This window comes from Ptychodera flava, assembly GCF_041260155.1.
Source record: "Ptychodera flava strain L36383 chromosome 3 unlocalized genomic scaffold, AS_Pfla_20210202 Scaffold_27__1_contigs__length_13241970_pilon, whole genome shotgun sequence".
NCBI classification, from domain to species: domain Eukaryota; kingdom Metazoa; phylum Hemichordata; class Enteropneusta; family Ptychoderidae; genus Ptychodera; species Ptychodera flava.
The window spans coordinates 12,393,202-12,418,484 of NW_027248281.1; the positions used below are offsets into that span (position 1 = coordinate 12,393,202).

The window sequence follows — 25,283 nt, forward strand, 5'->3', positions numbered from 1 at the left end:
CTACGTCCGCCGTTGGCCGACTTGCCATGGCGTACCCCGCGCGTCGGGACAGCGAGATACAATAATTGACATGCTCACGTGACCAAATCCGTATGTCTGATTGGTGGAGATACCATTCAGTGTATCAAAATTTCAATTTGATCGGATTTATGAATAAAACTATACCTGTAAACTATTTGCATATCTCCTAGATGACGGGCCGCTTCACTCATTAAATGAAAGTAATCCGGGTAAATAAAACACAAATCGTGACAAAATTATGCAATTTGTGATAATAATTTTGATTTATCCACTTCAAAAGAAAAATAAGAAGACTGTTCATATAACAAATACTTCGGCTCCAAGTTGTACGGCTCCGCGAAAAAATACTCCTCTACGATGACGTCAAATAGAGAAAAATACCATAGGATTATAATTATGAGAGAGACACACATAGAGGCATAGAGACACAGAGATATATTGTACTACATGGATATGACGAAATAAATACCTTAGCAAGATTGGAACCAATTTTGGATAATTGGATGGTGAAATAATGTCGATTTAATCTACAAATGTGAGCTCATCTACTTTTCTTTTTAAGTTACACACTTGTTTTTAAGAGACAGTAATTTTTAATATCGCAGCATTCAGCTATAGGGCACCTTATACTTTTGAGAAATTTGAAAAACATAAAGATCCAATTATACCAAATTAGTTCGAATCTTATTTTTTTCGAACGCACTTTCCAGTAGACGTGTTTTCTGTGTGTTATTAGTATGATTTATTGTTTCCACAGGTGGTTTTTGAAATAAGTTTGAACAATGATCCTGGAACTCTTTGTTGCATTGGCAACATTTTTTCCGTCGGATGCCTCATTTTATTACTGTCCAAGACTCACAGGTAATGATATCTCTATCTTGGAACTCACTTTTGTGCTATGGCTTTCACTGTTCACGTATTTTTTCATAATTCAATTTTCAAGCCCTGGCTGAGAACTTTTTATGATTTATTTGTATACTGACATTGTTTTGCAGGCAGCTTTGTAAGATGTACATGATGAAATATTTCAGTAAATATACCAGTTATCTCTTCGTTTTAGGTCACATATACAAAGGTCAGTATGTAGTCATTGGACAACCAAACACCCACATTTACCTTTCGAAAGACCATTCTCTTCTTCTAAATAGCAGTTTACTGGTACAAGGAATTAATCCACCATCACTGTGCGTGAACCGAACTGACAAAGGTACGATTTTTTATATTCACAGACCAAAGTTTAAAATATCAAAGCATCTAAATGCATTTCTCGTTGAGCATTATTTTCTTCGAGTGCTCTGTTTCGTTGAGTCATCTTTCTCTCTCCATTTTTGATCGCAATATACTCGCTCGTCAAAGCTTTATTTAGAATCTAAGCAATCCAACGCATATCTTTGATTGGAGGGACAGGCTACATGTGATAATATATGAATTACTTAATATATATATATATATATATATATATATATATATATATATATATATATATATATATATATATAAATTACTTTACAAATTTCTTTTGTATATCACATTTGTGTCATATTGTTGTTTTATCGAAATTAATTTATCAATTTTCATAATGCACAAATTAACTTGCATGTTAAGGTGGGGCTACATATTACCAACGCAGTTATTTTTTCAAAGATGACAAGGAAACCCCTTATACTATACATTTTCAAAAAGCAGAAAATTCAAAGCTTAGTGTTGTGGCAATACTCGAAGAAAAGAATGAAGGAGATATATATCCTTGGGGTAGAAAATCTCAATTTGGTATTAATGATAAAATTTATTTTTAGGCCATCGTCTGGGCTAATGTCGGTCAAAATGCTCAAAAAATCTAATTTTATTTTTTTCCTTCATTGTCACCCTCGACATGTATACTTTCAAATAAGCTATATCATTCTTCAAAAAATATTAACTAAAATCGAGAAAAATCGCGTTTTTTTTCCCACTGACCCCTGGTCAAATTTTATTTAGTCTAATTATATATTCAAAACAGGTAAATCGCTATTTTTGGTTGCCTAAAAACTTTGTTGCATTATGGCATCATGTATGAAGTATTAACCATTTGCTTGCTTATTGAAGCAGCTTTTTCAGAGGTAAAAATATTGCGTTGTGGAAATTGTGAGTTTGAGACTAATTGCAGTCTTAAAAAGCCAGATCAATGAGTAATCGGGAAGAAATTTGCAACAAATGCTTCTGTTTTATATTTTGTGTGGATATTACTGTAAGGCATATGAAGATTTTCATTCTTGTATAGCAATTAAACCAGAAAACAAACCATATTAGACGTTATGGTGTCCATATACATAACAAGTAAAGAATCTCACATGAATTTCATTATCATGCTGATTATAAAATCAATGTTTTTTTGATAATTAACAGTTCATTTTTCACTTAGAAAGCAATTACAACCAGGCTTTTATAAATAGAATTCTAACTGACAATTTAAACTTGTCCAATACCCTATTTTGAGGTCGTAAACTTTGCATGAAGTATGAGTATCACCTTTATGTTGTAAACATTTCAATCCAATACTCCTAACAATTGTGTTTTGTACTGCATTCGTTTCTTGTGGCAGTAATAACTCTTGAAAGAATGGTTGGAATGCAATGAAAATCAGCCAACATATGTGAAATTAAATACTTTACAAAACAAACTTCAAAAAACAAGGTCATCCAATCATGTCATAATAGAAACTTGACGGAAAGTTGTGAAATTTATTAATTTTTCAATCTTACCGAGATGACTATGATTTAATTTATATTGACATCTTATACAGTCATAGATTTAGGTTCATATTGTAATACATATACATCTGAATGCTACAGAAAAAATTCGGTTGTTGTATGACTTTTCGTTCAATAGATATCTTTGCCACAAATTTCCTCATATTTTTAACCCTGAAATTGTCGCCACGGCAACCGAATATCCGGTTTTCCCCCTGCACTGCATTTTACCATCTACTGCAACAAAAAGATGACAAACTCTGAAAACAAGGTACTACACGGTTAGTGTTTTAAAATAGCCCCTACAATAGCCTTAAGTCACAAAACTAGATACCATTTTCTGGAATTAAATATTTCACTTGAGACAAGAGTATATGTGGAAACAAACAACTATTTTACTTGGCATTTCCATCCTTATTTTTAAATGGGGTAAAAGACTTCCATTCCAATAAGGTGATTAAAATCATGATAAACAAAATTAAAACGCCTCTTATTATAAAACTTTATTGCCGCAGAAAAATTGTTGTGTTTAATAGAATTTTAAGAATATATTGTGAAAGTTTCAGATGATTTGACACGGCCAGAGTTGAGTTAAATTCTTTATTTAAAATCTTGAAAAATTGAGAAAAGAACAGGCCATAAAATCAGGTGATTTGCATAGATTTACACTTCTTTACCTCCTGAATTGTGACTGCTTGACGAGCATAAAGGTGAACCAATCGTACAACCCGTACCCGTACAACCAGCAATGTTAGTCATACACTGTGTATTCATACGGTAATCTAGACCCTATCATATACGCAATTTTGTATATGCCCAATTAATTTAGAGTAAATCGATATAGTCAATATTTAGCACAGCAATTTATAATCCAATGAAATAATTTTGATGAAAATCGAAAAAGTATATTACATGATATATTATATAATACACGTTAGAGGGCGCCATAAAAACTGCTGATCACGACGACTGGAAGAAAAATGCTGTCATTCACCCAGTTTCCGTTTTCAGTTTAGACTGAAACTTTGCAAACAGCTTTATGAAGATCCCTAGGTGCCGCTCAGGTGATTTTTGCTCATCTTTTCATACGTTGGCAGAAAACCCGATCAATTTCAGTTTATGTTGAAGAGCTCTGCCTACGAACTTTTCATGGCCTTTGTTTGCTTCACTCACTACCATCGCATTCAATTGTGAAGTCCAGCTTCCATCACATACTTCTCAGTAATATATTCAGTGTTAACCATGCCTGGTAAATGTAGTGAGTGTGGATCCAATAAAAATGTGACCTCCACACCTGACGAATCGCCATTATGCAGGAAATGCAGAGCAACGCGAAAGGAGGTCTCATCACCAGTTGATGATTCGAGTGTAGAGGAGCAGCTCCAGAAAATCGCCTCGCAAGTCAAATGTTTACCAAAGCTCTCAGAAACCATGCATGAAGTCAAGGCATCTCAAGATAACGTCACCAAGTCGCTGGAATACTTCAATTCCATGTTTGAAGAAATGCGTACCCGTATAGATGTTATCGAACGTGAGAACAAAGAACTGAAAGCAGAAAACAGCATGCTGCTGAAGAGACTAACCCAGGTAGAAAGAGAGCAGGAAGAACAGAACCAGTATAGTCGACGAGAAAATATTGAGATACATGGTATTCCGGAGATGGCAAACGAAAAGACGGACGAAATAGCAGTAAAAGTGATAAAGATAGTCAATGCGGACATAAAAGCTGACGACATTGAAGTGACACACAGAATAGGGAATCCTTCGAAGACAAACAGACCAATTATCGTCAAATTTAGCGGCAGAAAGAAACGTGACACGGTCTAATCGGGACAGAAAGAAGATCCACTCAACTAAAACAGACGCGCTCGGATACAAGAACAGTAACTTTATTTATATCAATGAGAATTTAACGCCGTTCAAACGCAACCTGATGGGGAAAGCTAACGAAAAACGAAAGTCACTGAAGTACAGATTCCTGTGGACATTTAACGGACGAATATATGTGCGGAAGCAAGAAGGATCGTCTCCTGTTGTCATCAATAATGAAGACGACTTGCAGAAAATTGTGTAGTGAACATTATTTATGAATTCCTTCTTTTTCCTTCTGTACCCCTGTATCTGCCACATTCGAACCAGTCCAGTTCATAACAGTAAGCTTTTCTATTTTTAATGATCTTTGACCGTGACGAAAATGATGCAGATGATATATTCGCAATTAATAATTATGCTTAGAACCCTCCGCCTTAAATGATAAATTCAGCTCTACATTCGGCCGCTCCTTTTCTGTATCGCATGTAAATGCTCGATCTCTTGGTAATAGCATAGATGATGTACGTCTGTTGTATAATCACTGTATTTCTGGTACGTTCGATGTTATTGGTGTGTCAGAAACTTGGAGAATTGATAACCCAAGTTTATTTCATATGCCAAATTATTCTCTTGAGCTTAAGTGTAGAAACACAGGTCGGGGCGGTGGAGTAGGTGCGTATGTGCACTCCTCCCTCGATTATAAATTGTTGAATTACAATGTAATGCATTCGGAATCAGTATGGCTTGAAATCTGTGGTACTAAAAATCGTATCATTGTTGGTGTACTGTATCGCAAACCAGGTACTAATATTGAGGAATTTGAAAACAGCCTTTCTGATGTTCTTTGTACTGTTAAATTAGACAAAAAGTATTGTATCCTTATGGGCGATTTTAATCTCGATGTTACAAAATCAGACCACAATGTTAGAAGCTTCATATCTAGAATGCAATGTTTTCACCTTGAGCAGTTAATTTCACTACCTACTCGGCTTACAAGTACATCTAGGTCAACAATTGACCACATCTATACAAATATTAGCTCTTGTCAGATAAATGCTGGTACAATTATTGCAGATATCTCAGACCATCTCCCAGTATTCTGTATTTTTGATAATTTTCACATTCATTCACCAATTGTAAAGTCATTTTATAAGAGAGATTTCAGGCGTTATAATCGTGACAGTTTTGTTTTCTGACCTACGTAATGTTGACTGGGATAGCGTTTTTAACACCAGTGATAGCAGTGTCGACATTTCTTTTGATTTGTTTAACAATCTTTTTACTCAGGTATGCGATCGCCATGCTCCCTTGAAAGTCAGAACTGTTAAAACAAAAAGGAAAATAATCCTTGGATCACTAAGGCTATAAAGAAATCTATTAACACCAAGCGTAAATTGTACGCCCAAGTTATCTCCAGTCACCATGATCCCAGGGCAGTTTCTCGTTTTAAATCGTACAGAAATATTCTCACAAGCGTTCTAAGGAATGCAAAAAAGAATTACTATGCTAATTTATTCAGCGTAAATAATGGTAACAATATGTGGAGTGTTGTTAATGAATTGCTTGGTAAGAAAACCAGCCCTGATAAAATACCAGACCGCCTACAGGTTGAGGCAAATGGTGTTGAACACATTTTGACTGACCCAGCTGATATTGTACGGGGTTTTAACCACTTTTTTGTAAATGTTGGTGAAAATTTGGCAAAAAATATTCCACATTCTGCAAACGATTTTAGGAATTACCTAAGTAAGCCAATGACACACTCTTTTTTTCTCAAACCAGTAACACAGTATGAGGTTCACCAACTTTTAGTAAATTTAGATGGCAAAAAAGCGAGTGGATGGGACAATTTGCCCCCGAGACTTCTCATTGATGCAGCCATTGTCATTTCAAAACCTCTGGCCCATATTATAAATGATTCCTTTTCAACAGGTGTGTTCCCCACCGCTTTGAAAATTGCCAAAGTTACGCCCATCTTTAAAAAGGGAGAACGAGAACTTGTTGGGAATTACAGACCAGTGTCTATTCTATCATTGTTCAGTAAAGTCATCGAAAAAGTAGTTAACAAGCAGCTTACCTCATACCTTAATAAGTTTAACATACTGTACAAACATCAGTATGGTTTTAGAAAGAAGCACAGCACAAAGTTATCTTTGATTAACTTAGTAAATTATTTGTTGCATGAAATTGACGAAGGAAATTCTACTTTAGGGGTATTTATCGACTTTAGTAAAGCTTTCGACACCATAAACCATGACATTTTGTTGTCAAAACTTGAGCATTATGGGTTTAGGGGCCCCTGCCTACACTGGATACAAAGTTATTTATCAAACCGTTCTCAATTTGTTCAATTAAATGACAATGTGTCAGAGAAATTTAGCATTCATCATGGTGTACCCAAGGATCAGTGTTGGGTCCGACTTTATTTTTAATATATATAAATGATCTTCCAAATGCTTGTCCTTTTTTTGATTTCCGTTTATTTGCTGATGACTCCAATCTTTTCCATACTTACTCTGGTTCAGATTTTATAGATCTTACTGCTGTATCATCTTACTTAAACGATATACAATTGTGGTGTGATTCCAACAAACTGACAATAAATAGGAGTAAGACAAATTTTATTATATTTAGAGGCCGACGTAAGAAACTGAATGTCTCGGGTTCTGTTTACATCCGTGACGAGCAAATCAGAGAGGTTGATGTTGCCCCTTTTGTGGGTATTTTGTTGGATAAGCATCTCTCTTGGTCTGAACATATTGATAAGATAAATAAGATTATTCGGAAGAAATGTGGAATTTTGTACAGACTCAGATCCATTTTACCTTTACACATTTTGTTACTTTTGTACAATGCATTTATACTTCCCCACATCAGCTACGGCCTAGAAGTCTGGGGAAGTACGTACTCTACACGCTTAAACTGTATCTTAGCAGCCCAGAAAATGATTGTTCGCACGATGATGTTCAAATCAACCACAGACCACTCAGCTCCTTGTTTCTCTCAACTTAATATTCTTGATGTTTTTAAACTCCATAAATTCCTTCTAGGTACCTTCGTGTACAGCTTGATTCACAAGCATTCACCACATATATTATCAGATTACTTCAGTGTCAGTTGCCATGACTATAATACTAGAAATTGTCAACTTCAAAACCTACGTCCATATCATGCAATGACAAATTCAGGCCAGTTTGCTGTTTCTTTTTCTGGAGCAAGAGTTTGGAATGACATACCTTTCCATATAAAGTCCACAAACTCTCTCCATAACTTCAAACACACTTTTAGACAATATTTGATCAATCAGTAACAGATTTCACTTTTGCCATGTAGTAATTTAGTGATCTTCTACGATATTGTAATTATTTCAGCACTTTTCTTTTATTTACTTAAAGAACTATTTGTTATTGTTATCATGAGCCCCCTTTGCTAACTGTTTTTTCAGACAAGCTACCATGACGGGGTTTGGGCTAGACTAGCTGTAAGCTATTTCCCGACTCCCCATTTACCCTCTACATTGTTATTTTCTCCCTCTCGAGTTCATGTGTCATGTAATTGACTTTTTCAAATCGGGTAAATAAACCAATTATATTATTATTATTATTATAATAAGCGTATTGTTCACTCTACTGTCGGAGATTATATAGTTGTATCAATAAAGATACTTAAATTTCATCTGGGATGTTAACAAACACGTTAATATTAGAAATTGTCTCTTCCATAAACGGTTATATTGCTTGATTCAGTCTTTTTTATATTTGCTATACAATTTCTTACAATTGACTGTAGAACGTACTGCACGAATGGAATAATTTAGTCCTAGATTAATCAAACTCAGCTCAGGAGCGGGATAAAATGACCTACATAACACATTGCGTGTTTTACCATTTTGTAAACATGGAACAAATATATTAAAATAAATATTGCGAAGCTCCTTATCTGACAGCCAGTCTGTCCGTCTATCTCTCCCTCTCTCTATCTCTCTCAAAACACACACACACACACACACACACACACACACACACACACACTTCTACCAGAGACTGAAATGATTACAATACTGGGATGCACCGGTAGTTCAACGGACAGTCGTATTGACCATGAAATTATTGACATTCTTGGTTACTACATGCTGCACCTAAGTGACTACCACTATTTTAGCAAACAATACACGCTTTGGCGCAAGGATACCAGAGAGCTTATTACAGAATATTTCATTGAATTATTACGTAAGTATAGCGTTTGGTTTATTTCATGAAGTATCTTACACGGCAAGATATATGGGCGTTATTCACCATATACTCGCTCGTTCAGGATTTTTACAGTTGGCAAGTAAAACAGAGGAATTACAGCTGGAAAAGCCCAAGAGATGGAACGTGTCTTCTTGCGTTTCACCATTTCGTGCTGGGTAAAAAAAATGAAAATATCGGTAATCTTTACAGGACAACTGAATAGAAACAAATGTTGACCGTTGCACATGTTTCTAGTGTATACACATTACAATAATCAAATATTTCAGTAGTAGGTTTTTTTAAAGAATGGATCATTTAATAAACTAAGCAAAACGTTATGGTAAAAACTCATGTCTTCTCTCATATAGCCGATGACTCAACCAGATGGAAGGTTTTAATCCGACAGCAAAGATCTACATCGGTGATACATCACCTTGGATCAAATGCACAAACTGTGACTTTTCACATGGCAGAATCACAAGACGACATTGCAGTGGCTTGGTTGGAAAGAGGGACCGCATATTATTGCCACCTGTCCTTTTCTTCTTTCGAGGATGTCTTATTTCTCACGGCTAACTCTAGCTATCTGTCATTGACATTCAGCGGTGAATTCTCATTCTATGGAAATTACACTATACAAGTGACGTACACAAATGCGAACGTCTGGAATTACTCAATAGAGGTGGTTCAAGATGATGAAAGTAAGTAAAACTTGAATGTCTTGCCTTGAAACGACAAAAGCACAAGCACTTGCATTTACACGGTATAAAAATCTAACATCTTTCTTAAGCTTTGAAAGCAATACATCCGGTTTATTTAGGGCACAAAAGTTCAGGTTATACGTAACCAACTGAAGTGAAGTTCATACTAAGTATTAATTTACATAACACTCGTTTGATAATCAAATGTATTCAAAGAACATGTTGAAAAGAAAACAAAGCTAAATATCTGTTTTTAAATATAGCACCACTATTCGGAAAATACTTTTATATATAAGATACTGGTAAAGTGACTTTAGACATAGTTAAAGCCGGTTTATATTAGACTCCTACTTGACTTACTTGAGGTCTTTATTTTATTCATATCCTTACCGGTAGATGGGAGTACCACGCACACAATATCCCCATCGGCGCCATCGGCCTATCCGCCAGATGAGAATATTACACAGACAGTATCCCCATTAGCGCCATCAGCTTCTCCGGATGAGAAAATCAATAGAGTTGGCGCCATCGTTGGAGGCTCAGTAGCAGCAGTAGTAGTACTATTGCTACTAATGTTCGTCGTATTTAAAATAATAAAGCGCAGAAGATGTAAAAACAGACAAAGCGTAAGTACACGCATCATCGTGTTTATCATTGAAGAGCTCATATAACATTTAACCACACGTTCGAACTCGGAACAAATCATCACTAAATATAGGCTTTCTGCTATTTCCTTCTCTCTATTTTTTCAGAATGATGATTTTGCGATACAACATTTTACTTGCTGTAAATTAAATCATGGGCTAGTTTACGGCTCTTTCGCTTAACAGGCAAATGTGCGGCTCGGATAATGTTTTTGTGTGTTTATCCTGTACTGCTAAAAAGTCCACTGGGGATCAGATCCGTTTTAACATAAGAAAAAAATCTTTACAAATCAAAGCTTTATGGTATATTACGAATGACATAAATGCACACTTCATAAATATTGACAAGGTAATGCCCGGGAAGGATGTTGGTCAAGAAGAATGTAAATGAAGGTACATGTGAGAAAAAACGTACCTTGCTTGACACTGGGTGATTTTAAGTTGTGTGAAGGCTTTACGATAAATAGAGTATTTATATCTAGCCGGATGCGGTAGAAAGGAGCGCTGTTGAAATACTGATAAGAGATTAAAATTCAAAGTCAGCCTTATACATACTGAAATTATAAAATGTAGTTGAATACAGTTTTCTTTTAATCCATATATATGAAAAACTCCATAGCACTTCAAACTTCGGCCATTAAAAGAAAAATCTTTGTTTGCTGCATGACAACTTTTCCCCACACAGACTTAGACGGGTTGGCTGTGACCAATCTTGAATGAAATTGGTCTTAGCCACCCCGTCTATTAAAATTCATGAGTTTACTTTTCTTGTGTACGTACATACTTATATCAGATGGAAATCTGAGGATTTGCGATTACATCAGATTGAGAACCCCCCACACGAGAGCAATGAATTAAAATTACTCTTTACAAAGCATGCGGACAAATTTGATGGTTCCACACATGTCACTTACTCTTTACAAAGCATGACAAATTAGTTGGTTCCACACATGTCACTACAAATACAACACTAACGTTCATTGGAAAGGGACAATTTGAAGCCGCCTATTAAAGCTCGTGCCCGTGTGCAGTGATATGTTCGTCGGTAATGCTGTGAATGAAACATGAACACAGCGGCCCACAAAACATCGTAAGCTTACTATCGTGGTATTTGTACGTGCGTGGTACGTCCGTGATCGTATTTGAGTGCATAAGTTACCGCAGGCTACCACTACCAGTAACTCGCGGTTACTTGAAAAGCCGAGGGTAGCCTAAACTGAATTTTCCTGTAAACGTCTTAATTTTTCTTAAAGTACATCACAGCAACTGGACTGCGAGTCTCCTCTTTGAAAATTCATTCGCATTTACTCAATAAAAATATATAGGTGAGTAACAAGGTTTTGAGAGGGTGTGCAACGTGCAAAGTAGAAGAAGCTGCCCCAAGGCACTGTGTAATTTGTCTACTGTTTGCAAGCTGGTTTATCGCGATTCTTTGGGCACGCGACATGTTTTGTTTCCTTGTTTGAAAGGGTATCTCTAGAAGTGCGAGTTTAGCAGCTTCAGATAGCTTTGAGGTTTTTGTATTTGTTGCTGTTCGTAAAATGTGACTACCCTACATCATGAGACACAAACAATCACAACAACACCAGTTCAAAGAAAAGTCAAATTGGACTCCACGAACAGCAAAAACTACAAAAACCTGAAAGCTATCTGAAGCTGCTTAACTCTCACTTCTAGAGATACCCTTTCAAACAAGGAAACAAAACATGTCGCGTGCCCAAAGAATCGCGATAAACTAGCTTGCAAACAGTAGACAAATTACCATAAAAACCCTTCGACAAGGGTCGGGTTTTCGTCTTTGTCAACAGAAAAGATTATACGTACACGAATGCGAAAGGCAATTACGCAACACTAAGTATTATACACAACCAGCCAGTGACGACACAGAACAAACAGTAAACAAAGTACACGAACTATTAAACAAAATGTACGAGTACAAACACATCGATCATGATACTTGTAAGTATCTTGATCCAGAAAACATAAAATCCGTACCCCGCAGTGGTACTTATTGCCTAAAAATTCACAAACCTCGGCAAAAATCTAAAAGACTCACTAATCAAAACAAAATTTACTGAAGTAAAGAAACATAGAACAAACAAACTGAACCACCAAACGGACTCACAATGAGACCCAAACATTAATATACTTGCCTCGCTACTCGAAGAGCAAGACCACTAAAATGCATTAAAATAATTTTTCACAAACACAAACTAAGGAAAGAATCTACACGGCGACTGATGAGAAACCACACTCGGGTTTCGAAACGCAAGCGTCAAAGGGCCACTCTATCAACTTGTAACATAATAGGTCCGGCTGCGTCTCGCCATAAGCTTTCCCCACACAAACAATACATTACCGTACACACTAATCCAAACTTTCCTACAAATATCCGAGGCGAAACAAACATTTTTATTAACACAAACAATCGGATTAGAATGTAGGAACACATTTTTGCAACGAATCAAACACAAACTCGACACAAAAACATTTTGGATAGTTAGGTGGGGAGCCTCCTTCACATTTTTACATTCAACTTTTAATTTTAATTGTTTTCCAAGTCAACTATCCAGGCATTTTAAGAGGGGTGATCAAAAAGGCCAGAACAGCCGATTTTGACCAACCGGTTCAAGAACCCGGGAAAGGTGTTAAAAGTGTGCGATAGATGTGTTTACGACATAAACATTACGAACAGTAGGATTAAGATAGGTATGAAAAATCCAAACTGCCCAGTTTCTGTGTGGGGAAAAGTTGGAATGACAAAGCTATTTTTGTCAACATTTTACAGTACAATCTTGTCAATGCACCAATTATAAAAATATTCATTGCCACCATTTGAATATACTTCAGCAGTGTAATGGTCATGCTGCTTGACACTTGAATTAAGGTAGCTTTCTGCCTTTGTTTTGGTATTTTGAGATAAAAACACGATTTTTCTTTTATCCCTGAAAAGTATTCCTATAATATTGATCTTCCTTGTGTGTAGAATATCTTGGTCGTGAAGTTCCTGTTTTTGGGTGAAATTTTGGAATAAAAATGTACGAGAGGCACAGGTGTACATTTTGGCATTTGAGACTACCGTTAAGTCTTGATTGACAAGGGATTACGCTAAGCAAGCAGCGTCACAGTATTCACATGCACTTGGACAACATCCGCTCTGAAAATCCCATTAACACCTACCGTTCACTGCGTGGGTCAAGACCATAGAGTGTACCTGGCGGAAGATGGGTCTTACCGTTTTTCTCATAGGGGTGGCCGCTCCCAAAAGATCATAATTTATCGACACAATCGGACAAGGTCAGACTTATGACACTGTTGACGGTACAATTTCAGATTACAAAAATGGCCCACACACTAAATGTTTTATCTGGGACATTTTTGTGCTTTTGTAAAAGCACCAGGAGTGGTGGATAAGTTTCGTAATGTTAAACATCTTTGAAGAGGCTGTCCCGTATACATAAATGGTACGTTCCACTGGCGGCCTCAGTGACAGCGGGAACACTTGAATACCGCAACAGACACCCTTCAAATCTTCAACATTCGGCCTCTTTCGGCCGAAGTTTCGGCTTCTTTTGGCCCCAAGACATTTCGACACCCCCGTTACGATTTATTTTTTTCCCTTCAAACTTATAAGTAACTGACAGACCAGTCATATTCATAAGAGTGACCTTTGCGTTCTGACCAGTATGACTTTTACAGTGCCGTTTAGGCGCCGCTTTTCAAACTTTGACAGTGTCGGCGGCTATTGCTATCGAAAATGATATGAAACTCTTTCCTCACGGTTTTTCACCATGTTCTCACAAACTTTAAAGCATGTGAATGCTGACACTATACTTCTCAGTGTTTTGATTTGTAACATTTGGCACGAGTTCCCCCAACCTGGTAGTGCCGAAACGTCTTTGGTCGCGTTGCCTAAACGTCTTGGCGTCGGAAATTGTGCGGCCGAAACGACTTTGCGCCAAAAGGTCTAGAAACCCGACATTGTCCGTTCGATGAGAATACTGAGTGAGTTGAACAATTTATGAATAAAAATGAAATCTCAGAAACCGCGCCTCTTGAACTACTTGGGATTAGAAAATACAAGGTGGAAACAAATTGCATGGGCTTCAAGACATCGACAGGAAATTTTCCCAAGGCAAAATACGTAGCAATGCAGAAATCACGCGCCACAAAACAATAGCTGCTTTGGTTTGCAGACGTTTTGGCACAACGGAAGTGAACTGAAATGTCGAAGTCGTTTCAATCCCGCGGTCCCGTTTTTCCTTGTCCCATTTCGTTACCGACCTTGACAAGGTAATACGTCGACCACAGTCCCTCTAGAGGGACTGTGCGTCGACTAACAAATGTTCATCGTACACCGGACGAATGTGAATCAAATGATTTTATGGGAATGGACACGACAACATTGTTATCAGTTATCATGGCAGTGGCCAAAATGCTGCAGGACCGAAGACAAATTTCAATATGAATTTGACCGTCACAACGTAATAACGTAATCGCCCTGAGTTTTCATCAACATGTCATCATTGGTCGGTAAACCATTGAATGAGACGCTTACGGGCTAACTACTTGAATACAGTGCAAAACACCATCCTAATCCTGAAATTTACATGTAATGAAGACGGGTCTGATATCATATTCGCCTGGAATCGATGGTACTCATGTTGGATACGAACGACAGCAGAGAGTTATCTATCTGTGACGTATGACGCTTGACGAGCGGTCTATGGCATGCAACTTGCGCTTGATGAAATGACGTACTTTTCTCTATGTTCATGTTTTCTCAACTTCTCTCCTTTGACTTTTATGCCGCCGACAGGCGATTGGCTCATCTTAGCATAAATGACTCCAGAAACGGTCTTCACCCACAGAAATGCTGTACAGAGTGAGGACGAACTATTGTCTCAGAAATTCTCGTAGTTTGATTAGTGTTAATCGGTTTTCAAGGCGCGTGAAGATCTAAAAAATTGGCTGCTTACTAGAATCCTCGGTTACTCTAACCGTAATGGATCACAGCATGGAGCTGTTCTTTTTATCTCCATGATCACAGACACCGCAAATGTACATCCACATACAAACGCAGATATTTTTGTTGTCAGCCAATATTGTTTTCTCTATATCACTCATCGGGCTCGCTTTCATTCCGCAGCCGTGAGTCATTTCCGAGGTCGAATCGAATGCTGCCATAAACTTACACTACAGTGTACGCTTGTCATGGAGGTAATAAGTCCAAACGCTCGTGTAGACGGCATCGAGGTGCCGTAGCAGTTCCGACAGTTAGGTCGAACAGTTAATACTCTATTTAAGCCTTACAACTAATCAGTCAATAGATTACGCATAATCCCTTCCCTGGCACTCCCCAAGTTTATTTACTCATCAGCTACTGTGTAGATTGCGCTCTAAAAAGAGTACAACGCTCCCAAAATTCACCCATTTTAGCCTCATTTCGACCGTTGACAGTGATTTCAATGAGTGAATATACTGTTGAAGTTGAACACTTTGATTTCACTATCTGGTTTTAGTGTTTTGTCGATTGAGTACATTGTTTATTGCCATTCAAAAGGAAAAACCCGAACCAATTTACTAAATCGCCTTTTTCTCAGTTCGGCATTTTGTCACATTGCAGCACGTTCAAAAGAGTTTAACTCGAGAACGCGTGAACGGAAGTTCACCAATTTTTCACAGACGTTTGTCGAGTAGATTGTCTCCAAAACCGTGTCTCAGTTTTTTTATGAAGATTTTTAAAGTCGAGTTATTGCTGCTTAATTAGGCGGCATTGTAAGACTAATCGGTGGATAAACTTTGACTCAACGATGTGAAAAAACTAAGGCCTTTTTCAAAAATCTGAGACACGGTTTTGTAGCCAGTATTCTGAAGACCAATTGCCCGTTAACACCTAAACAATAGCCCCTATCCGCTCAGACTTAAACTTTTTACGTGAGACCACCCATTTTCTTTACACTTTCACTAAGATCTTCAAAAAAATTCATCGCACACTAATTTTCTCGATAAAACAAAAAAATTCATAGAAATAGCTTTCAGGTGATATATAATACTTGGGTAAAAGTACACACCTTGATGGCAAAATTCACGTTTGAAAATAGGTCGTCGCAAAGGTGGAAAGCTACCTTAAAAGAATCTCTACTAGATATGTATCGAATTAAAGGGACAAAGTTGCTCATTTTTGACATTAGTATTTTGCCATTTAAATTTCTTTTGATAGATTATTCTCACTGAAATATGCTCACTCTCTGGTTATTGCAATTCAATTCTCACTTTTTATAAGGCACATTAACATGTGAAATTTACTGTGACAATTTTTGGTACATACCTTAAATTAAATTATTAAGTGACCACATGTTATATCCATGCATGCATATGAGTTGAGCTGTGACAACCAGAGATTGCAATTGAGCCCATTTCAGTGAGCAGCTGAAAAGCATATTATATTCAACGGAAATTAAAATTACCAAAATTTTGTCAAAAATGAGTGACTTTGTCCCTTTAATGGCCAATGAAAATGGCTAAATTCCATGTTTGCTGTTTTGTTAGTTTTGCCTGTCAGTCACTGTAATTTGAAACAATGGTGTATGGACAAGATGTTGGTTTTGTTGTTTACTTTGCAGGTCAGAGTTATATAAATTCATAAGATTTCAGAATTTTTTAGCATTAGCTGCTGTATTTTAGCATGATATGCTCTGTGTTGATTCAGTTTGTCAGCCTAGCTTGATGACACTTGAGCAGTGGTGTCATTTTTTTGTGTCAAGTGAAGTCTGTTTTTGTGGTTTGTTCCACATTTACAAGTGTGCTGACAAAGTGGAAAAATAGAGCATTTCATCAAACTTGTGCATAAAATCAAACAATGAATATATTTAATCATAGAGTTTATCCTATGGTGTTCCCCAGAACAATCCACCCATACCACACTGGAAACAAGAATACTAGTACTCCTTTATCTGGTGATTGGTTTACTAAGTTTAACCTGTTCACCCCCAATTCCCTGTAAACAGGTCCACACTCACCATTGATAGCAATGGGATTGGGCCAAACCATGGTGGTGAAACGGTTAAACAGTGTAAGAGTTAAACAGTATGTTAAACCATTATCATAACAATCAAAATGCATATTGTGTAAGCAGAGAAATCAGGGGTTTCCCTTTCATTAAAAGTACTGAAAAATCTGTAGCATAGAATTATCGAGATTTTTTCTACAAGAGTAGTTTTACCCAGGCTGGTCAAATGGGACTGACACCATGTTATTGAAAGTATTCTTAGGTAAGGCTGACATCCATATCTAGACTTGTTCTTGTCACAAGCAGAAGCAAATAAAAATTTTGCAGACATCCCTTGCTGGTATCCATCTGTATTGACCTGTGTTGTAAATCCCCACCTCAATTTTTGAACGTTGAAGATTCGATCAATTTGTAATATTGTATTTTTTTGAAACTGGGGGAGGGTCACAAATTTTTCAGCCTTGCTTTGGGGGAGGATCATAAATTTTTGGTCACTCTCTTATACTAATTTACGTCCAGTCCCTAAGACAAAAAAACAGACACAAACAAAGACGTTTCAGGACAGAAATCTTACATATTTTAAATACATGTGAACAAAATTGGTATTTAGAGTAACAAGATCAATAGTAATAAAAATTAGAATGACTGAAACTTCCAAATTGTACGCGAAATTAGACTAATCGGAGTCCGAGTACGGCTGTCAGATCTACGGTTACGTGAATGAAACACGGTGGTGTACGGACATCTGGCGAAGAAAGACGCTGTTAAGAGTTGTTTTCTGAGGCCGCGATGTTGAATGTGAAGTTGAAGACTCCTCCGGTGATTTGAGAATAGCCCGGGTAACTGGTTTTGAACTTGCTGGCTACACCATTGCAAGGATTGCGAAGTATTGATCGCCGCGTTGTCGGAGGAGCCGATCTATCACATTTGTCTTTGCCGTGGCCGCCACGGGTATCGATACTTTTCGTGGCTGTTTGTGTACGCTGACGTAAACCGGCAAGATTTACGTCACGGTCGTGGGTCAAGCTCGACTGGTACAAGTTCCCGTTGTTATTGTCCGAAGCCAGTCGTTGAAGACAGCAACTTCGGGACGCGTTTCCGTAACGGTTTTTTTCCGTTTATTTTCTTGCAACCTGACGAGAGCTTTGACGTCTTCGGTCGAGACCGCAGCAAATCATGCAGATGTCAATGCTTCGATGTACCTTCGCCGTTACACCGCTTCCATCGTAGTCACAGTATTCTGTTCCGTCCGTGCCGAGATATTATTTTCACATCGATAATAAAATTCTAATTCAAAATGTTCAAAATAAATACAGTTCTGCCAATCGTAATAATTATTTTCTTCCAGACCACAGATATACAATCCGCTTAAGTATTTATTGTTGTTCAGGAACCGGCAACAATATTTACCAATAGAAAGTAGTACGGGATAATAACTAATTTGCATAATTTAGCGTGAAATAATTTCTTAACCATGGTTTTCTATGTAAACATTTAATGGCACGTGACCTGTTTTCGAAATGCTTTGAAGTTGATAAAACACGTGAAATACTTTGCTGAAAGCAAGCAATTAGTAAAATATTAAAAAGCATCGATAATATTAGCTCAATCAAAAGCTAAAATACTTAGAAACGTGTCAACATTTTTAGAAAATTCAAAAAATATACAGGGACTATATTATCTCTGTCTGTGAAAATACCAACTTTATTTCACTGCCAACATATTGGTAATCTGTGGTACATATGTAATAATAGTGTTTATTTACGGCCATATCTAATCTCGCTTTATATAGACTATATTACTAGAAGTGGGTATATCCGCGATTTTTTTAATTTTTTCACATACATCTATGATATTATAGTTGATACCGGTTGACGCACAGGAACCGAAGCAGGATGCCAAATTAATTGAATCGAAACGCTCAACAGATGAAAGAGTGGTAAGTGTCTTTACGTCCTATGTTCATACGGAATCTGTGTGCTTCAGAATCTAGTATAAATTAGGGTAGGGTTATTAATATGCGCATTTAAAATTCTCTTATAAGTAACAGCGTAAAGCCAAACCTTAGAGAATGACATTTTAAATGTAGCTTTATACCATGAATCAATGTTAGACATAGCAATCTCCCTCACAGCAGGAATTGAAAATACATTTCAACGATGTTCTCTAACTTGATCACATTCTTATGTATTTCATGAACATCATTTGCCGCTTATCTTTTTATGTATTCGTCTATTTATTTATTTATTTATTTATTTATTTATTTATTTATTTATTTATTTATTTATTTATTTATTTATTTATTTATTTATGAAATCGCTTTTAAAACACGGGCTCACTAAAACAATATGAACAGCCAATCGCACAAAGCAACGACAAGGAAATTCAATGGCAGAGATGATGAGCTGCTACGCAATTACTGTACAGAGGGGACTGCAACGATGGTAAAATAAAAATGAACAGTTATCAAAAGCAAGGTTATATCTATTTTACTAGGCATCGATTAAGGGAAATGTTTGTCAGAGAAATTATTCTTGTAATACTTTGAAGAGCCTTCATGGAAAACCTGTGTCAGTTTAGTTCATTATTGTCCTAAAACATTTCTGTGTTCCACAAAGCCCTTCCAACTTTTACATCGGCGACATCGCTCCCAAGGAGGAGAGCGGTAGCCATTTTGTTTGTTTACTTTGTTTAATATAAAATTGCAAATATAGTTCGGGAACGCTCTAAATCCGATGACGTTTATCGTGCATATGGCGGGTCTCTTAAGCTATTCTTACTTTTTGTTACCTCATTGGGCTGCGCGGTCTTGTCTACAACACTCACTGTTTTTCTGAAGCCAATCGGTATCCGAAATGCATTGTGTAAATAATAGTGTTTATTTACGGCCATATCTAGGCTTGCTTAAAATATTCTACATTACTAATAGTGGGTATATCTGCGATTTTTTTTAATTTTTGTCACATACATCTATGATATTATTGTTGATACAGGTTGACTCACAGGAACCGAAGCATGATGCCAAATTAATTAAATCAAAACGCTCAACAGATGAAAGAGTGGTAAGTGTCTTTAGGTATCTTTCGACATTAAATTCGGTCCTATGTTCATACGGAATCTATGTGAATCTAGTATAAATTAGGGTAGGGTTATTAATATGCGCATTTAAAATTCTCTTATAAGTAACAGCGTAAAGCCAAACCTTAGAGAATGACATTTTACATGTAGCTTTATACCACGAATAAAGGTAAGACATAGCAATCTCCCTTACAGCAGGAATTGCAAATATTATATATATATATATATATATATATATATATATATATATATATATATATATATATAATATATATATATATATATATATATATATATATATATATATATATATATATATATATAAACAGATTACTTCAAGTACAAAGTAATGAAATCTATTACTTAAGTTTCATGGATCTTGCAATCCTCAGATAGAGTGAAAGGATTACTAGCTCGACATTCTTACATATATGATTGGGACGAACCATACTATTTGTAGGTAGTGTTAAAATTCGATAAATAATATTTGTTTTGGTGGCGACATTTTGAAACCAACTCAGAGCGTTTGTTTAACAGTGTAGATTTGTCAGCATTGATAATGTGTAGCTTTTCTGATATACAAAGATTACACCGCTTGTTCATGTTAGAGTAGCTCAATGCTTTATCAATAATTGACCATGAAATGTCAAAGTCTTGTCCCTTATTTCTTAAGTTCCATACAAATTTTGACAACTCGGTGTCGTTTTTGTATCTCTTTACGGAACGATTTCATGTGATTAGTGTAGCGCGTCTTGAAGGTGTTATCAGTGAGGCCGATATAAACCCTCTCTCCGTTGTCCTCCATTGATACTTTGGCCTTGTACACCACGCCTTTGACTTGACAGTTACCCTTCAAGGGGCATGCCGACTTAACCCTGCAATTGCAATCAGCTGGTTGATCCTTACGCTGTTCTCCGGAGATTACCCTCTTATTGTGTGATTTGATTATACTTGCCATATTCTTCATACAGCTATAACTCACTTTAATTGTGTTTCCATTGAAGATCTTGTGAAGTTTAGACCCCTTTGGAAAATACTTATCGACAAGTTGGAGAAATTTCCTGCCGATGTTAGTTTCAACGTTCTTGCTGAAAGGGGGGTTGAATCACGTGACATGACGCTTCCTGTTATTACTTCTCCTCCTTGATTGGTTGGTCTTGGTGAATTCAATTTGCTCGGTGTAACCGTTTGCCTTTAGCGCTGTATTGTATCGCCCTTTATATTTATCAAAGATGCCCTTATCACTAGATATTGTTGAGATGTGTTTGCTTATTGCGTCAGGTATGTGATTAATAATGGTTGGCGGGTGATTAGACTGCTTATGGACATACATTGTTTGGTCGTTTGGTTTACGATACGGGTAGAACTTGCCGTCGTTCAGATTAAATGTCACATCCAAGAAGTTTGTAATCTTCTGGTTTTTCTCGATCGTGATTTTCAGGCCAATGTCACGAAATATCTTTGTGATTTCCTTTCTGATCTTATCCGCCTTGCTGGCGTGATATTTTTGAGTACACCAAGCCCGTCATCCCGGTATAAGCCGATATGATTCTTATCATACTTTTTGGCGAGTGTGTTAAGTATATACAGACCCACCAGTTCGCATATTTCAGCACCATCGAAGCTGCCCATCACCACATCGAATAAATCCTTATTCTCTCTTTTAATCCAGGGTGTGATGTCGTCAAAAAGGAGGGTCTTCCTCGAGTGCATTATGATATCAACCACTTCATCAGAAATCGAAGTATATTCTCTCGCAAAATCAAGCGATTTACGCAAGAGATCTCCTGAGATAGATGGATAGAAGTTGACAATGTCTAATGTAATGAATCTACATTTTGATTTACCTCGTATCCCCTTGAACCAGTCAATTACAGCTGATGAATTCCTCTTGTCGATAAGTATTTTCCAAAGGGGTCTAAACTTCACAAGATCTTCAATAGAAACACAATTAAAGTGAGTTATAGCTGTATGAAGAATATGGCAAGTATAATCAAATCACACAATAAGAGGGTAATCTCCGGAGAACAGCGTAAGGATCAACCAGCTGATTGCAATTGCAGGGTTAAGTCGGTATGCCCCTTGAAGGGTAACTGTCAAGTCAAAGGCATGGTGTACAAGGCCAAAGTATCAATGGAGGACAACGGAGAGAGGGTTTATATCGGCCTCACTGATAACACCTTCAAGACGCGCTATACTAATCACATGAAATCGTTCCGTAACGAGAGATACAAAAACGACACCGAGTTGTCAAAATTTGTATGGAACTTAAGAAATAAGGGACAAGACTTTGACATTTCATGGTCAATTATTGATAAAGCATTGAGCTACTCTAACATGAACAAGCGATGTAATCTTTGTATATCAGAAAAGCTACACATTATCAATGCTGACAAATCTACACTGTTAAACAAACGCTCTGAGTTGGTTTCAAAATGTCGCCACCAAAACAAATATTATTTATCGAATTTTAACACTACCTACAAATAGAATGGTTCGTCCCAATCATATATGTAAGAGTGTCGAGCTAGTAATCCTTTCACTCTATCTGAGGATTGCAAGATGCATGAAACTTAAGTAATAGATTTCATTACTTTGTACTTGAAGTAATCTGTTTATTTATAACGCTCTGCTTTTGCATTGAGCACTGTAATTTCCCACGAGGACATCTGAATACTTCGATATATATATATATATATATATATATATATATATATATATATATATATATAATATATATATATATATATATATATATATATATATATATATATATATATATATATATATATATATATATATATATATATATTAATTCATTTATTTATTTATATTCATGAATACCCTTTTAAAACACGGACTCACTAAAACAATATGAGCAGCAAATTGTACAGAGTAGCGACAATGAAATTAAATGGCAGAGATGATGAACTGCTACGCAATTACTATACAAAGGTGACTGCAAAGATGCTAAAATGAAAATGAACAGTTACCAAAAGCAAGGTTATATCTATATCACTCTGCATCAGTTAAGTGTTTGTTTACACTGAGAGCTACCATGTCAACAGGCGTCGCGTGCGACATCGCTGTCACGCCTCTCGCTCACTGCCTGTTCGGAGGTAGACCGTCCCGTGCGAACGGCTGAATGTTTGCTAGAGCTTGTTTAAAATAAGGGAGCGTTCAGTTATTATGGCTGGGGGTGGGCCGGCAAATTCTTCCTGCGCATCAGTCAAAATAAGTGAACCCCCCCCCCCTACCCGTTGTACCGAAAAATTGATGACCCCCCTTTTAAGATGATAAAAAATTCTTGACCCCCCCCCCCCTCACACACAACAACACCACATGCTTGAGTAAAGCTGCACACACGAATACCTCGGGGCGGGGTATGGAGCGATAGAATCCCCCCAAAAGATCTTACATTTTTTCAAATGACCTTCCTTACAAACTCACAAGGTGTTAATGCTTAGATTTCCACTTCTGACGTGCTATAATTTTGAAATTACCCCTCACAGGGGTTGGACAGAAATTACAGGTGGATCGCAATATTTTTGCGCAAGCGTGTGTGTACAAAATTTTGATATTTGGATTTTTAATTGAAAATCAGCTGTTGATAATGTTGATTCACTATACATGGTAATGTATGAGAAAACTATGTAATACTTTTTCAATGCAAAACTATATCTATGCATTTATAGATATTTGATAATTTACATAAATGTACTTAAATGAAATAGGGTTGTTACAACTGGCATGTGGACAAAAAGTTTGACTTTAGAATTTCACCAAAAATGTTCATCCACTATACATGGGAGTCAATGATAAAATTGTGAATAATTTTTTCCAATGAAAAACTTGGTATACTTGTGCATATAGAGACGTTCAATAATTAACATAATTGTACTTGATTAGAATATGATGGTTAAAGGTGTATATTATGTGTGCAAGAAATCTGATTATGGAATTTCATTGAAAACGTTCATCCACTATACATGGGAGTCTATGAGGAAAGTATGAATAGTTTTTTTTCCAAAACAAAAATAGGTAAACCCGTGTATTTATGTACTCTCGATTATTGATATTAATGTACTTGATTAGATTATGGTGGTAGCAAATGGATGTGTTTGCCAGAAATTGGATTTTGGAATTATACCAAAATGTAGATTCACTGTACATGGGAGTCTATGAGGAAACTACGAATAATTTTTTTCCAATAAAAAACTATCAAAATCTGTGTATTTATAGACATTTGATAATTCATTTTAAAGTACTTAGTTAGCCTGGGATTGTTAAAGGTTGATATGTGTGCAAGAAATTGGATTTTGGAATTTCACCGAAATGTTGATTCGCTATACATTGGAGTAAATGAGAAAACTACGAATAATTTTTTTACAATGCTAAACAAAATTAATTTGTGCTTTTGTAGGTGTTTGATAATTGATACAAATGTACTTGATTCCAAAAGGGTATTTGAAAGTTCAGATGTGGACAACAAATATGATATTGGAATTTCACCTAAAAGTATTATTTAACTTTTCATTGTACTAGTAGTCTCAGTACAGTAACTGTTAAATAATTTCCCTGACAAAACTTGCTATATCTCTAATATGTAAGTAATAGAAATTGTTCATTGCCCTCAGTGAGATATATTTACAATAAGACAAGCCTCAGAGTTGCCAAGTCAAGATGTTCATGTGACAGATAATTATACTTTTGTTCTGATTTACAGTTGAATAACTTCAGAGAATGAAATCATGCAACAAATCATTATATCCCCCAGTATATTTCTTAACACTGAAACTGCCTTTTGATGGGACTGATACTTATGAAAATTAAGTGACCCCCCCTCTGAGCTGTTTGAAAAATACATGACACCCCCCTTTGCAGTTTTCAAATTTGAGGTGACCCCCCTGGATTTTACCGGCCCACCCCCGGCCATAATAACTGAACGCTCCCTAATGCAAGAACTTTAACAGAAACACCACGGGGAAACATTACAAGACTCAACATGTTATCTCCGTATTTAGCAACCCAAAATATCCGTTTTCCTCAAAGCC

General features: G+C 36.5%; 1 protein-coding gene across 1 annotated transcript; it reads left to right on the top strand.

Annotated features, from left to right (window-relative positions):
* The first annotated feature begins 784 nt into the window (after positions 1-784).
* Positions 785-22,033, top strand: LOC139126404 (uncharacterized). Its single transcript, XM_070692467.1, has 8 exons — positions 785-882; positions 1,082-1,228; positions 8,603-8,791; positions 9,163-9,495; positions 9,892-10,121; positions 19,013-19,090; positions 20,145-20,213; positions 21,902-22,033. The coding sequence occupies exons 1-8, from the start codon at positions 804-806 to the stop codon at positions 22,031-22,033; spliced, it is 1,257 nt and encodes a 418-aa protein (XP_070548568.1). The 5' UTR covers positions 785-803.
* The last annotated feature ends 3,250 nt before the right edge of the window (positions 22,034-25,283 follow it).

Excerpts from the sequence above, each read along its gene's own strand:
- LOC139126404 (XM_070692467.1), top strand. The coding sequence starts at position 804 with ATGATCCTGGAACTCTTTGTTGCATTGGCAACATTTTTTCCGTCGGAT. Across the intron at positions 1,229-8,602 it reads CGTGAACCGAACTGACAAAG|AGACTGAAATGATTACAATA; the intron begins GTACGATTTTTT and ends CACTTCTACCAG. Across the intron at positions 19,091-20,144 it reads GCTCAACAGATGAAAGAGTG|GTTGACTCACAGGAACCGAA; the intron begins GTAAGTGTCTTT and ends TTGTTGATACAG.